The 16,309-nt window shown below is 45.4% G+C and overlaps 2 protein-coding genes across 8 annotated transcripts in view; one reads left to right on the top strand and one right to left on the bottom strand.

Annotated features, from left to right (window-relative positions):
- Nucleotides 1-697: 697 nt before the first annotated feature.
- On the top strand, nt 698-1,499 carry MRPS16 (mitochondrial ribosomal protein S16). Its single transcript, XM_084300232.1, has 3 exons — nt 698-810; nt 891-1,151; nt 1,228-1,499. Exons 1-3 carry the CDS (start codon nt 798-800, stop codon nt 1,362-1,364), a joined length of 411 nt encoding a protein of 136 aa, XP_084156358.1. The 5' UTR covers nt 698-797; the 3' UTR covers nt 1,365-1,499.
- A 2,632-nt stretch (nt 1,500-4,131) lies between these two features.
- SLC45A1 (solute carrier family 45 member 1) overlaps nt 4,132-16,309 on the bottom strand; it is a 42,655-nt gene continuing 30,477 nt past the window's right edge. For 2 of the 7 annotated variants that reach the window (XM_084300433.1, XM_084300432.1), the window contains 8 exons: nt 10,816-11,228; nt 9,704-9,796; nt 9,078-9,302; nt 7,537-8,276; nt 6,286-6,439; nt 5,217-5,393; nt 4,713-4,918; nt 4,133-4,645 (listed from right to left, as the gene is read on the bottom strand). In XM_084300433.1, the coding sequence (XP_084156559.1) occupies nt 4,361-4,645; nt 4,713-4,918; nt 5,217-5,393; nt 6,286-6,439; nt 7,537-8,276; nt 9,078-9,302; nt 9,704-9,796; nt 10,816-11,228 (2,293 nt within the window). In that variant the 3' untranslated portion in view covers nt 4,133-4,360. Of the gene's footprint in view, nt 4,646-4,712; nt 4,919-5,216; nt 5,394-6,285; nt 6,440-7,536; nt 8,277-9,077; nt 9,303-9,703; nt 9,797-10,212; nt 10,271-10,614; nt 10,665-10,815; nt 11,229-12,803; nt 12,832-16,309 lie in introns of those variants that run through there. The other 5 variants (XM_084300435.1, XM_084300434.1, XM_084300437.1 and 2 more) reach the window with 5 other exon arrangements.

The raw sequence follows: 16,309 nt of genomic DNA, 5'->3' as shown, positions 1-16,309 counted from the left end.
GGGGGCCTCTTGATAAATGCAACCTTCTGAGCCTAACCCCATGGGGTTACTTGTTAATTTAAGCAGCAGGGCTTGTAACCAGCAACTTTGCATGAAACCAGCAAAAAATAAAAATGGTCAGAACCGTGTGGCGGCGAGGCATTACCTGCCTCGAGCACCGTCCCACTGCTGGCTCGCTAAAGTACGTTTTTGGCATGCTCTGGGAACCAACATGGACGACCGGCCAAAGACTACAGCTCCCGGCATGCTGCGGGGCACAAATCTTTGCGTCAGCTACGGCGCATGCGCCAACCCGGTCCTGCTGCGGTACCTATTTTCCTACGACGGGAGCGGAGCGGCGTGCCGCTACTGCGCATGCGCCGCTTCCGCTTGCCTGCAGTACTGCCTTGTTCCCAGCAGGCGGCAGCAGAGAGCGGGCCGCTTCTGCGGCTCCTGCCCGCCTGCAGTGCCGCTCTTTGGCCAGCAGGGGGCGCGCGTAACAGCCACATTACAGGCACACCAGGGGCGGAGATACTAATTAAAGCGTTTTTGCAGAAAACCAAACTAGACCCAAAAATGAGGACTGTACGTGTCGTGGTTTTGGCTGGGACAGAGTTAATGTCTTTGCAGAGGCTGAAGCAGCGCTGTTGTGGATTTTTTAACGAAAACAGCGCTGAAAACACACTGTTGGTTTTAAACACCTCAGCGCCCGCCTTCCCCTCCTGCCCTGACCGTGAAGGAAGCGGAAACCCCCGGCGAGCGGCCTGGGGCGGAGCCGCCCCGTGCACCGCGAGCACGGACAGGGCCCGGCCGGCGCCATGGTGCAGCTCGGTGAGTGCCCGCCGGCTGCTGCCCGCTGGGTGCCTCCCGTCCCGTAACACCCCCCTCCCCCCCCCGTGCTCTCTCCGCAGGCAGCCGGCTCCTGAAGGGCTACCGGGGCGGCCACGTCGTGATCCGTTTGGCCCTCGGCGGCTGCACCAACCGCCCCTTCTACCGCATCGTGGCGGCGCACAGCCGGAGAGCCCGCGACGGCAAATACCTGGAGCAGCTGGGCTGCCTCGACCCCCTGCCCAACGCCCGAGGCGAGAAGGTGGCGGGGCTCAACCTGGAGAGGCTGCGGCACTGGCTGGGCTGCGGAGCGCAGCTCTCCCGGCCGGCCGAGAAGCTCCTGGGTATGCAACGGGGAGGGGAGCGGGGCTGGGAGCCCCGGGGGAGGCTCGGCGAGGCTCAGCTCCGCTTTTCTTGCAGGGCTGGCGGGGTTCCTGCCGCTGCACCCCATGACGGTGACGGGCGCCGAGAGGTTGCGGAGGCGGCAAAGAGCACAGGAGGCCGCCGTGTCAAAACCCGTGGTGGGTGGCTCGCAGGAGCACGGAGAGACGGCCTGAGGGGTGCCCCAGACCCCCGGGGTGCTGCCGAGGGGGTCCCGGGGGTGTGGGGGTCGGGACCGGGGTGCGGTGCATGCCCAACCCCCCATGCACACACCTTGGCGTGTCTGACTGCATTAAAGTGTCACCCGTGCATGTGCTGTGCTCTCCGGACTCGTGACTGTTACTGTCAACGTTACAAAAAGCCATTTCTAGTTGCTGCACCTCAGCTATAAAGTTGCTGCACCTCAACTATAAAGTAAGCAATGCTGCCTTTTTTCTCTCTTTTTTTGTTTTTTCCTTCTCCATGGATTTGGTGCAACTTCGAAGGAACGCTGCAGAATGGTGACATACTTTTTTTTCCTGGACTCCACCAGTACCACTAAAAACCCCAAATTAACATACATTGATGCTGAATTTTCAGTATAATAGAAAATGTAATATATACTCCATTATGCAATGCGTTTGGGCATAGCAATAGTTCTATATTTATGTGTATTTCATACTCTTATTTACAGAGGGAAGGAGTGACAAACATTACCATCAAACAGAACCATAGAATATCCCAAGTTGGGATGGACTCACAAAGATCGAGTCTAACTCCTGGCTCCTCGCAGGACTGCCCAAAAAAAAAAAAAAATCAAGCCGTGTTTATGAGTTCATGGTCTAAATGCTTCTTGAACTCCAGCAGGCATGGTGACAGTGCCCGACCACCCTCTCAGTGGAGAATCTTTTCTTAGTAGGCATTGGTAAAATACACTGATATATACATAGACATATACATTGAGAAATACATTGTTTTAATCAATTCTGATTTTTTTTTAAGATTGTTTGCAACACACAATGATCTGCAACTCCAGCTACCTAGAAAAGGAAAGTGCTCGTGATCCATTCAGTGCAACAATGCTGTCTACAAAACTTAAAAGGAGAAAGCATTTTGAGAACTAATTATCACATTGTGGAAACAAAACAATCATTTTTGAGTTTAAAAGTTTGGTAAGATAAGGAGGAGAAAATAAGGTTACACAGCAGACCAAGAAAAGAAAAATTCCACAAAGCCAACTAGTCAGATTGTTAGAAATCGCTCAGAAGTGCCAGATGTACTGCTCATACACCAGTTCCAGTTTTATCCCAAACATTCTTGGAGACAGATGCCCCATTATAAAGGGAACATGTCACAGATATTCCTGCAGATGTGACACCAGGTCAGGAAATGTAAGCCCAAATAAGGAAAATAAAGATGAACAGTCATCAACCTGATATTCATTTCTCTCTGAATGCTTCACTTCCTAACTTCTGTAGTGTTCCTCCATTTAAGTAAATACTGAATAGCATGAAACTTGTCTCTCACTTAAAAAAAAAATAAAATACTAGGGCACTGATGATAAAAGTGAGAGGTTCTTAGGAGTTGTGCATTATGCTTTCAAGCACTAGAGTACAGTAAATCACAACAGCTAAATATTACAGAAGATATTTCTTCTTGGCATCACACATGAAGCATAAAAAAAAAAAAAACACTGAGGTGAACGGTCCAGAACAACTCACTTAAAAAAGAGAGAGCCTTCAGAGAAACTGCTTCTTCTGGACCCAGTAGACAAGAACAAAAAGAGCCTCTATAAAGAGATGCCACGCATGGCACTCCTGATACTAGAATGCCCATCAGCCATGGTAAATCTTGGCTCACTACCTGAATATGAAGGCAGACTGATAGGAATCCTAGAAATGGTTCTAACTTTTATTTGTTTTCATCTTTGCTCTTCACTTCAAGTACTCCTGAGCTTAATTGGAACTTGTATAAGATTTCAGGCATTTACTTCCAAAACCAGAATAGTTAAGAATTCTCACAGGTAATGAAACCCCACGAGTCCAACTCTACTAAGTCTTAGTAGTTTCAATGAGATATAAAGGATGTGGCTCTAGCTGACAAATCATTAATCCCTAAAATGTCACATGGTACAACTGTATGAAAAACAAGGATGATGTGCTACAGGCTTTCACACAAATGATTATTATTTTTTAATATTCTCAATCCAATCTTGAATGTAAGCTTCTACCCAAGGGACCTTGACGCAAGAAAAAAACCTTCTCCCCAAAGGCGTTTTGCAGACAACTACCCATCTCCCTGCTAAGTCATTGCAAGCTGTTATAATCCCAGTTAAAAGTCTAATGTAGGAAGAAATACGTACTCATCAGGAACCATCAGTGTGGATGAGAGTCAGAACCCAGAGAGCCCAGAGAGGCTTGAGAGCCAGGCCCCTGCAGCTTCAGCCCCTAGCAACTTCTTGGAGCTGTTCTGCTGGCAGGAGCTCTGTACACGTAGGAGCCCAGAGACAGCCCTTAAAAAGAGTACTTGCACTACCAAAGCAAGACCAGTCACTCTCAACCTTCCCGAAGTTTTGAAAAGTATCTTCCAAGGCCAGGCCTACCATGGGTAGAAACTGGGACCCATGGGTTGGCCCCACTGCTCCTTGAGGCCCAGGCAGGAGTTTCCACAGCCCTCAGCAACCAAAGGCCAGGCCACTCTGCCTGGCAGTAAGGAGGAACCTTCTGCTCACAAATCTGGTAAAGCACCGTGGTCACAACACTCCCATGGCAGTGGAGCCCCATAGCTTGCTGACTCCCAAGAGATCAGGGTCCCCCTGCCTGGGCAATGGAATTCTGTGTTCCCTGCCTCAAGCCAGGCAACGCTGTTCCCCCCAGGAATCATGCCCCTGCAGGGTGGCTGGAGGGGAAGGCCCCAGGCTGCCACCTAGGGTTCCTACCACTGTAGCCATAGACCCCAGGGACATAGATGGGTCTCTGCCACCTCAGGGGAAGGTGGAGTGGTGCCCTCTCACGGGCAGGGGAAAGCTCAGCAAAGCTGCTGCTTATCTGTCTGTGGTTTCCCATGCCCACTGCCAGCACAGTCACCCACGTCCCACCACCGTCCACTACCATCCTGGGGATGCAAAGGCCCACCATACCATGAAGGACAAGGATGATGCAATGAGGCAGCAAAGGCTGTGGCAGCTTCTCATTTATTGATCCTGTGCACATGGAAGGAGTGGGCGCTGCTCCTCGGTAGGTGGCAGCTCCTCGGCGGGTGGTATCGGCTCATAGGTGACGCAAAGGGAGGAGAAGAGGCAGCCCAGGAAGGACACCAGGCTGGCGAAGTACATGGCACCACTGGCACTGCCCACAGCTGCTGTTAGTGGCCCCATGGCCAGGGACACCAGGATCTGTGCCAAGAAGTACTGGCAGCTCAGCAGGGAGATGTCAACACCCATCCCACGCCGCATGCCCTCTGCCTTCAAGCCTGTGAACTACAGGGGACACAGCGTGAAGGAAGTACCACCAGAAGCCCTCTCTCCCACCCTGCCCAGGGCTCACCTCACAGCTCTGGTAGTAGTCGCAAAGCAGGGAGTAGGGCAGCGTGCAGAGAGTGGCGAAGAGGACACCATAGGTAGCACACAGTGACAGCACCACATAGATGTTTCTGGACAGCGTGGACAGCCCTGTACCCAGCCCAAAGGCCAAGTATGCAATGAAGTACAGTGTCCGTGTGCTGAACCGCTCCTCTAGCTTTTCCAGTGCAGCTGCAAGACAACAGCATGGCATTTGCAATTAACAGTGACTGTCCCCTGCCATGCACTAGGCTTGAGGAGTATACCTCCAGGCTCCACAGCCTAGCTATCTGGTTGCCACAGCAGCAATCATTACAGCTTTGCTTAACTGGTGGCTCGCGTGCAAGCACCAAGATCCCCTTCCAAATCCTCCCACTGCCACAATGCAGCTATGTGCAACATAAATGCCAGACTACTTGTTGCAGAAACACCACTTCAGGAGCAGGTGTATCTCTGACAGCAGTGGGTGGGATGGCTGTACACTTAGTACCTGAATAGAAAGCAGCACTGAATGCATAGATGCACATTCCCCAGCAGCCCATGGTGACCCCAGCGTTGTACTTCTGATACTCATCTGAGTTGTGAGGTGCTTTGGGATTCCCTTGAAACACTACTTCTCCCATGAAGTCAGTATAGAAGAGCAACATCCCTTCAAATGAAAGCCATCCTGAAAGAAGCCGGAAATAACCCATCAGGATTACAGATCATCCATTTTCTCTCGTAAACCATGAACACTATTAGCCACATTGCACAATCTGTCTTCAGTTGTGATTTGTAATATATTACATACATAATGTTTAGCCACATTTATGAGGGACCGCTGTTCCCTGTGCATTATGCTGTTTGTAAAAGTTGTTCATGATTTTAATGATGAAGATTTATCTTTTGAATTCACACATGGAATCTGACAGGCTGACTACAGGTCACAGAATTTTGCAAGTTTAGCAAGAGAGCAAAATTGATTACAGCAGTCTGAACTGCCTTGCTGAATTTCACAGAGTAGTTCATCATATGTTAGTTTCAGGGTGCTGTTGTCCTCCTACACTTAGCTAAACTAGTCTTACAGGCACACCTGTAGTGTCGCATTCTGTGCCCCCTCACAGCCTGTTCTGTTGCCCCTATATATATGGTGTCAAACGGAGGAAAGCAAATGCTGGTCTCAGATGTAAGCAGAGAAATACATCTAATCTTGTTGCATTCTGCTCAGTAACTGCAGTTTCAAAGCATTAGAAAGCACATTGATGCAGTTTCAAGTTCTTGGTTCAGTGGTGTTTCTCATCCTAGTATAAACACTAAATTTAACAGACATGCTGATTTAAACCAATTATTCTCTTTCTAGGCATGTAGGTTTCACGATTCTGGGTTTTGTTGTTGTTGTTTGATTTTTCTCAGCATTCTAAAAAAACTAAATACCAGAAAGTACCTTATTGTTGAGTATATATGGAACAAATTATGTCCTTTTTGGGTAGCAGCAAGTGCTGCAAGAGATAAAATACTTTAAAAGATTCACACAAGGTAGATGGCTTTGTGGTGAAAACAAGAAAGAACTTTTTCATTACCTAGAAAGTGGTTGATGCAGAGGTTACGAAGAGCCTTGGGCATGTGGCAGATGGTTGAACAAAGAAGTCTGATGGAGAGCGGTTGCTCAGAGGTCTCACTCGATCCATTCAGCTCACTCTCATATTTAACACCATCCAGCAGGATATTGGCAACCTTCACCATAAGAACTCCCAGGTCAATAAACAGGTTAAAAAAAAATCTAAATGACCTTTGAGCAAATCTACGCTATATCACATATCTATCTGATCATCTGAAAGTGAAACTCTGCTGCTCAGCTGTTGATTTGGAGATTAAGAACAGTGCTAAGGATGTCCTTAAGTTCAGCCTTAGAACAAGTGATAAATAGCTCTGTGTTGCAGCTGTTGGTGTACTTGAAACTGTTCTAGAGCATTTGGCAACCACAGTCAGATGCTAGCACACGAAAAGCATAAATTCTATTGCACTTAATACAAGCTGTACCTGCACTTGGGTGAATCAGGTCCCTGAATTTTTAGAGACAGTGATGAAAAAAAGAGCCTGGTTTTAACTGAAACACATTCTCATTGCTCACTTGATGCTTCATTTCTACTTGCACAGTATATAAAATCCTGACCCTAGCAAAGTCTGCTCTCACAAACTGGGAGAAAGTACAGCAACAGAAAAAAAAAAAAAAAAAAAAGAAGAAGAAAAAAAACACATACACAGAGGACAGTTTACCTCATCTTGGATCATAAAAAAATGGGTCAGCATACAGAGGTCTCAGACATTCCAAGTTATCACCAACAGCGGGAGGTGAGGTCACAGTCTTATCCCTGGGTAAAGAAAACCTCACCTCCCTGATGAAACCAGATGCAATGACTGCCATAACGAGAAGCTCATGGGAGAATCCTATCCCTGGCCCTATCTTGCAGGTTTTTCTGTGGAAAGGGAAGATACAGGCTCAATAAAAATGTGTTCTTTTCTGCTCTCACGTGGTGGTGAACTTTCTGCTTTCCTGGGTGGTGAACTAGGGCTAAATGTACCAACCTAAATTTCATACGGGGCCTGAAGGGAGGGGAATGCTCCCATTTCTGCCCTCTTTACAAAAGCAGATGACAGACTGCCAATCATTAATAAAGTCATAGCAGATATTCTGTTCCTATGGTGACTTTTGTAAGTAAACTGTTGTGAGCAGTCTTTAGTGATCCAATTGCACACTAAACATTTAAAATCACAGAGATTAAATTAATACTCAGGTTTACATGGTCATACAATTGATTTTCTGGCCTTACCTGTTGGCTGAAAGTTACATTTCTTCTTCTGCTATTTTCTGGACAACGTCCCGTTACAATATCTGGAATGGCCAAGGTCTGAGGTCTTTTCAGGATACCTGATGACCGTGGCTTTATTGCATCCAGGGAGCCCACTGTTAGTGCCTCACTGTTAGGCCCCAGAGTTATGCTGCTCTCCCCTTGCTCCAGAATTCCATTTTCTTCTTGGTAACAGCCACCTGGTACCTGAGGAAAGCTGACACTGACAGGATGTCTGGGCAAGCTAGCTGGAAGTGCTAAGTAACTATTTTGCCCACCTGTAAAACAGTCTATAAGTACATTGTCAATATTTGAAGTCCCAAATGACGATGAAAATTCATTAATTCCTGTCAAGGAACTGTCTCTGCTGATAAAACTGCCATATTTGGGTGTGAGTGGGCTGAGAGGGGAAACAGGACTTGTAAAACTTGCATATAATTGAGCTGAGTTATGAGAAGCAAAGTTTTCATTTACAGTCTCCTCAAAGAAGAGAGGTGGAGAAGGAGGGAGAGGAAGACTTGGACTCTTCATCACCTTTTTCTTCCTGCTGAAGGACCCTAAGGGTCTTTCTGGAATACTAATTAGAGTCAGCATAGTAGTGATGGTCAGTATAATTGAGGTGAAGACATAGATGACACGCAGTTGCCCTCCCACAGCTTTTCCAAAACTGGTTTTATCCCAATGTATTCCTCCAACAACATAACCAAAGCCACCTCCAAGACCTGGTGGAAAAACAGAGTCGAGATTACCTTTCCTAGACAACCTTCAAAGTCAGAATCAGCACAGCACCATTTGTCTAACAATTCTTGAGTAGAATCCAACGTGTTACCTCTCTTTTACTACTTAATCCCCTTTCAACTCAAAGGCAGCAATAAACAATTATCTGCACCACACAGACATACTGTTAGAAGAACTCAGATCTACCTGCGGCCAAGACTGACCAAATCACTTCAGACACGGAACAAGCTCATTGCTCAGTGACACGTCAACAGTGTACAGAAGCTACCTCTATACTACTACCAATAAACAGGGAATTCTGGGGCACTGGATGCCACGCTCATGCCATTCATGTGGTAAAAGCCTTATGACACTATCTTTCCTTTCTTACAAACACGTTAGAGAGCACAAAAAAAGTCCCCTGTTGGAGAGGAAAACTAGACTAGAGCACTACAGCAATTAGTGAATGATATGTGCTTTCTTCTCCTATATGGCAACTAAAAAAAACATTTCCCACACCTGTGGAAAGCTGAATCTCCTTCCTAAAGTGATAATTTTCTTTCTGTAGGGTTATAAAAGGCACAAGGGATCTTAAGACAAACAGTGCAGGACTGTGTCTCATTTGACTTCTGTCAGCTACAAAAGCCTTTTGTAGTAAAAGTTTGCTTTCAACCTTATTTATTGCTATCTCTCCAGGTATTCAGTTATGCTTATACAGGGAGAGACCAACAATTTACGCTGCCTTCTCACAGAACAGCTTTTTTACTCAGGGTTCATGCCACCCAGGAAGTACAAAGAAAGCATACCTGCTAACAAAGCATGGATGTTGAGGCCCCTGTCTTGATCCATTGGGCCACATACATCCATCATGTAGGCATGACTAGGATTGTCTGCTGAATCTGCACTGAAGTCCATGAGGACAACACCACAGACTGTAAGGATGATCCCCCATTTGTGGTTATTCACAGTGTCAGACAAGGCGTTCCCAATATCTCTGCCATTCAGCATAAGTGAGAGCCCAAGCAACGCACCTGGGAATAAGAACAAATCAGAATCAAACAATTAAACACTTGTAAACGAGAGAAACTGTATCTCTCCCCCGTGGCTTATAGGATATACATAATCCTTTTACACTGATTAAGCTTACAGATGCCTGGATTCGTGGATGGAGAAAGAAAAACATTCCTGTCCCTCAAAACATCATCTCTCTTGTTAACTATGAGAAGAGAGATGCTTTTGTGTGTGAAAGTCCAGCTGCCAGAGCATCACCTCAGTGCCACTCACCACCTTCTTCAGACATACAATACCCCACACCTGAACGGCCCTTTGTTCAGCTTAATGCTATAGGGATGCCTACAACTAGGGATGCTACAGGAGACATGCAATGCTTCTACTTTACACGTGTCATGCCCATCATTTCTAAAAGACATACCTATTGCTAAGACCAGAATGAATGGCCTTCTCCTCCCGAATCTTGATGTACATCTGTCACTCCAGGCCCCCAGCAAAGGCTGTAGCAAGAACCCTAAAAAAAGGTGATCACCAATAAGCAGATTTTTTCTACCACCCTGTTTCATAGGGGGGTTAAAACGGGCAGTTTAGAAGACAGTCAAAGGCAGGACACCGTGACACAGCGATATCCCCAGTCAGTACTAGTCACCCAGATGCATACAGTTTAGTGCCTGACATTTCCCACGTTAGAGACTGAATAATGTAATGCACCATTGCTGATTCAGGATTGCTATGACAACACAACTCAGTCCACATCATTAGTACAAGGGAGTTTGACATCAGGTGAAAAGCAAGAGTAGAACAATTAAGTTCCTTATCAGCTATTTCATTTACTCCTGTCTTATATTTGAGATCCCCTGCTAAATTAGCTTGGAGGATAGCAGCAAGTAAATATGCAAGTTGGAAAGGTGCTTGTCTGTGAGTACAAACCTACTTCTGAGGCATATCCTGGAAACACAAGGACGGGCAGAATAGTTTCCAAGCAGTCATAACCTATCTTAGGGTTCTTCCTGCAGTAGTGAACATACTCCCAGCCTTGTCTCCGTGCTCAGGCAAGTGACCTAATGCCAATAACAGCAGTAGTCAAGTCTTTCATCATTGGAATATTTGTTTGTTTCAGAAAATTCAACAGGAGAAGGCGACCCCACTCTGTGATTTCCACACACCCATGGGAACTGTTTCTGTATACTTCTTTTCACAAGGGTGTAAATGGATGCAGTGATCCTCTTTTGCCATTTTTGTTTTGTTTTTAAATATAAGAAGTTAGTACAGTAACCAAAGCTTACTCTTGTGCAAGATGTGAGACACTGAGAAGCCGTTAAAAGAACAGACCTTTTGATCACGCCAGGCCCATTTCAGGCAACACACAGCAGTAATTATTTCTCCATTCAGTTGTCTAAAATTATGTCTTCTTAACCATGACATCACATGGAATATACTTGTGAACAGCTGAGGCAGAGAAAACAAAATCATTTATACCCCTGCAGAGTGGGAAAAAAACAAGAAGGAAGAAACAGCAGAAAGAAAAATTACCTAGTATAGGGCTGATGAACCACACCATCCCATACAGTTGGTCTGGCAGACCCATCTGAAGCAGCACAGGTGTAACATAGGCTGTTTCCATGGCATAGCTGAACTCAAGCCCAAAGAGAATGCACCCATTAAATAGGAGTTCTAAGAAAGACCTCTGAGGCTGTAGATCCCCAAAGTCAATCAGATCAATAGGACATGGAGTATTTGGTGGTGGCGGCGGCGAAGGGCGAATGCATTTTCTCCTTTTTGGATGTCTCTTGAAGTTGTTGGCCCGGTGACTTATATGCTGCGTGACTGATCCAGAATAGCCTGGAACTTGCGACCTCCAGATTTCCTGAGAAGCCACACTTGGCAAGAGTGCAGCATCACTGACAGGAGTTGTTCCAGATGGTGGAATCATCACGAGTAGGCAACTGGAAGAAAAATAGCTCAGAATAAAATGGTTGAGCAAGGAAAACCTTCTTTAATTTTATTTACCAAAGTTCAAACCATTTCTGAACATTTCACATAATGTTCAAAAATGCTATGCAGCATGGTGGGAGGATGCCTTACACAGAACAATTCGCAGCTCCATACAGGCATCCAGTGACAGACACTGCACAATGCAACCTCAAACACCTCACAGAAGACCACTGTTAGGTTAAATTGTCTATATATAGACATATATATATGTCTATAATGGAGAAGAAAGGGTGGGATACACAAGAGATCTACTAAAGTACTGCTAACTTTGTATCACGCGTTTCCTCAAAACCGCTCCTCTTCATACCAAGATGAATAACACGCAAGAGATAATGAAAAGTACCAATAATAATTGTAACAATGCGCCATGTCAACTGCTATCTCACAAGGCACCCACACCAAGCTGCATTTTGCTAGGAAAGCTCATTATACACAAAGTATCCTGAATAGACTAGCAGAAGGAGAACACACAGAGAGACTTCATGATGATGCCCACATGGGTGTTCACCTTAATACTATTCTGACAAATTACTGAGAACTTCTTATGACTTACATCTTTCATAAGCACATAGTACTTTTAAGAGTACCCTTATGAGCCTTCAGGGTGAAGCAATTCCCTCGTGATGAGAATTTGTTAAAAACTACAGAAAAGATACTAAAGCAAAGACATAGTGAAAAACCAACCAGAACCCAACAATGGTTGCCCTAATGACTTTTTCACAGAGACAGTACAACATAGCTGTGCTAGCACTCCCCTTCACCACTGATACATCTTGTCATTTGCACCAAGGACAAAGTGAGTTGATCTTTCTATATTTATTTATGGTTTTCATCTCATACTGGATCCTTCTTTATCTTCCTGCTAAGTACTGTACGTTAGGTCATTATTTGTACTGCAAAGGGATCGTATCACAATTTATAAGCAGCAATATCTTGGCAATTATCGAAAGAACCCCTCTTTGTGTTGCTCTGTGACTTTTTGGAATGAAAGACTAGTACTGACAACATTTTACAGGTAAAGCAGAAAGCCAGCATAAAGCTGTGAGCCAAGCCTGTATTCCTCACCGCCCATTTTACTTCACATTTGAGCCCTTCACCAAAGGCTGTTTTTAGGCCTGTTCTGAGGTGAATCTATCTGGCAATCACAACGGCTTCAAAGCAGGAAACTTCTTCTGCGTGGAAAACAATTAAATAGCAGTTAGCTGCAGTCTGCTATTCATAGCTACTTCTGATTTTTGACATTAGTTATATAACAACCGTGCATCTTAATCAGCAGGGGCTTGGAGATGCTTGCTACCCAGGCGGCCCAACGTCTGTACGTGCACCCCGCCTGCCAGGGGCAGGGACCCATCACTCCCACCGAGCCCCTTTTTGCTGAAAATCATCGTTTTATATACTTTAATGAAACCCGGTAGAGATTTTTCTCGGGCGGGCACCGACGGCTCCAAAAGCGCCACAAACGCCACCCCCGGCACCGGCGGCCGCCCGCTCCGCTCCCCTGCCCTGCCCTGGTCCCGCAGCCTCACCTCAGGCGGCGGCGCCGGGCCCGGCCCCGGCCCCGCACCGCGGCTCCACCCCAGCTCCCGGGCCCGCGGCCCCCACCCGCATCCGGGCCGCGGCCCCGCCCTGTGGCGGCGGAAGCGGCCCCTCCCGCGGGGGCGGGCCCCGGGGCCCCCCGGTTGCTCTGGAGCCCCGTGAGGAAGAGTAGGAAGCGAGGATGATCTTGTGGTGCTCAAGGAAAAGGGGCAAAGGATGGTGGAATTTTTATTATCGCCGGCGATTCCCGGTTGCATAATGTGTAGGGTTTGATTTTTGCAAGGCAAGCTGGGCGTTATGATGGTCAAGTCTTGGTCAATATCAGTGTTCCTGAACATTTATGAAGTCCAACAGCCATAAAAGAAGACATAAAAGGCCCTGCTTACAGCACTCATTCACAGCACAGCTAAAGTTATAGGGCAGAAGAGAGGGTTGTACCTGGTCTAATTGAAAGTGGAACCAAGACCCTTATCCTAGCTTCACAAATATTCTTTCTTGAAACATCACCATCAACAGTCACACCAAAACATTTGCTGCTTTCTATGACAATGCCCTGTGCAAGCACATTGTTCACAAAATAATCCTAAAACGTTTGCCCATACAATTCTGCAAGATGATGTGAAAGCCAGCAAGAAACTGGTCAAGCACTGGCACTGTTGTTCTGAAGTACTTGCTGTATTTCACCTTTTCACCTCCACCCATGTCAAAATACTCATGCAGATAGACTAAACACAGATGGGAGATGTCAGTGTAACATCACACACATCTTTGGATAAAAGTATCATTCTGTTCTTTTGCGGCCATGCCTGACCACTACAGGCTTCTATCAAAGATGATGCAGGTTCCTCTTTTGACACAGTCTATTCCCCAGTCCTTCTGGCAGGTTTGGTATTGAAATGTTCCTCATCTGTCTGTGCTGAGCTTTTCCTTTCAGCTCCCCAAGCACAGCACTTCTGCAGCCTACATCAAACCAGCCCTGCCACACAGCACTTCTCAGCATTGATGTTAGATGGCCGTCACCACATCAAAATACTGTCTTCTCCTGTCACAAGGTCTAATTCACAAAACAGCAGCCACTGCTCCACTTGCAGTCTATTGAGAGAGCAAACTGATTTTAGAAGCCAAATTCTTAAGTGATTGAAAGTATTTCTGTGGCCATGGAAGAAAACAGTAACATTCTTGTACAAAACAACCTGCTGATGGCATCCCTTTTATTCATATTTCGAATGCCACAGCCACTGGAAAGATCCTTCATGCTTCTGAGCAGCATAAGCAAAAATTAAGATTTGCTAGGCAAAGGATGAAGGGCAAGGGCTGGAAGGGCAGGAACAGGGGAAGGTCCAGCCAGGAACAGGTAAGAGAACATGAATAGGCAGGTCTGCCAAAGGGATCAGACAGGTAGGGCAAGAGATGGCTGTTGCCCAGAAGAGCCAGTCAGCAGTAGTTGGAGTAGCACCAGCCACCGCTCACCCAGCCTCTAATGCTCAGGGACAACAACTAAATGGGTTGTGGGACTTTAAGGAAGAAATTCCTTACTTTGAAGGTGGTGAGGCACTGGAACAGGTTGCCCAGAGAAGCTGTGGATTTCCCATCCCTGGAAGTGTTCAGGACCGTGTTGGATGGGACTTTGAGCAACTTGATCTAGTAGGAGGTGTCCCAGCCCATGGCAGGGGGGTTGGAATTAGATATTTAAGGTCCCTTCCAACCCAAACCATTCTATGATACTATGGCTGTCAGACCTCCCACAACCATTTGCTGCCTTTTTTTGCTGAAGATCCAGAGGCAACCATCCCTTCAGTGATGTAAAGATACCACTTGCTTTGTTCTAGTTTAACCCAAAAGCATTCAAAGAAGCCAGGTTTGGTGATTAATATGTACTGCTATGAATCCAAGGTGTTTCCTTGTACCTTCTTTGGGTGCAAGATGGTTTGCATTCATTAAACCTTTTTGTTTGGTCTTTCTATGAAAGAACTTCTGACAGTTCTTTCATATGTCAATGACAACTTGGTTGCCATTGACATATGAGTTCTGAGAAGAGTTGTCTTATCCATATTGTAGATTGTAGAACACCCCCAGAAGCTATATCCCCTTATGAAGAGATGGGTAAAAAAGGCTCTCAAAGAAAATGAAATTAATTTTAAAAAATAACAGAAATAATTTCATTTAAAAGGCAGAAAAGTTACTTCATTTGGACAACTTTAATTTGCCTTCTCCTGAGTTCCAGGACATAGGAGGTGGGGTGGCAGGGCAGTGGTTGAGGAAAATCCAGAGCAGCATAGGTTACAGTAGAATAACTGTCAAGCCTGTCTCAAGTCAGTTTGCACAATTTCTGAGTCAGTGATGCTGTCACATATTGGACAGCTTTCCTTTCCATAGCATGGAGAAGCACATAAGTTTCCCTGTGCCCAGAATGAAATGCTGCATATTTCTTCCTCCATAGGAAGAATAAACAGTCTAGCTTAATGTCATAACCCCAACCAGGGAGTAATACAGAGGAAAATGAATATCCTTTTCCTATTCCACATTGAAGGTATATTGCCTATGACGTTGAACACAGTGCAAATACAAAGTATGATAGGAAAAAAAAGAAGCAAGTTCAGACAGGGTAAGGCACATTTCAATAGTGCATTCTTAATGCTTATATGGTAAGAGGAGCTCACCACAAAGTATACCACCCTAGCTTCTTTTACATGTCAACTGAGTGGGTACAAGGAAGCTGGTGGGAGGCTAATACAAGACCATAAAGAAATCTCATACATGCCAGTTTGCACAGTACCTGCATATCTGGCTCTTAGCATGTTGTCATATGACTTTAATAGCTTGGATAAATCCATTCCTGAATGTGGATTCACCAGAATCCTACACTGGCTATGTTAATGGATGCAATTAAATGTTTAAAAGGGCACTTCATTTTTCACTTAAACGAAAGAAGAAAATAACAAATAAAAAAACACAAACACCAGAACACCATGAGCAATGAAAAAGTATTTTACTGCAAAATAAAAGTGGTAACAGCGTTGATCTATCTGTGTTAAAAATGAGCTTTCAATCCTTTGAGGAAAAAAAAAATATCAACATAGCAAACAACTACACAAGATAAGAACTTTATTTTTTAAAGAAACAAGCATGCATTTTCTGACAAATGCTATTAAAGCTCTTTGAAAGTCTGTACTTGCGGGGATATAACAAAGTACAAAAGGAGTTTGTATCCCATCTCATCTTTTCCTGGAACAGAGAAAATCCTCCCCTATTGTTTTTTGGTGCAAGGTAAGCCCATGATCCCAAAAACAATCCATTAAGAAACAACTTCAAGATGCTCCCCAACAAGTGTGCCAGGCAACTACAATGCACAGTACTGAACAAAAAGCCCAATACTCCCATTACTAACAAATGTACAAAGCACGGCATAGTCTTGGACCACAGTCCAGATATTATTGTAAAAAAATATTTATATATACATATTTTAACAAGCCAAGTCTTTAATAAAGAACAAATT

Source organism: Netta rufina, assembly GCF_964035555.1.
Source record: "Netta rufina genome assembly, chromosome: 22".
NCBI lineage: Eukaryota > Metazoa > Chordata > Aves > Anseriformes > Anatidae > Netta > Netta rufina.
This window is presented reverse-complemented; position numbering and strand designations above follow the sequence as displayed.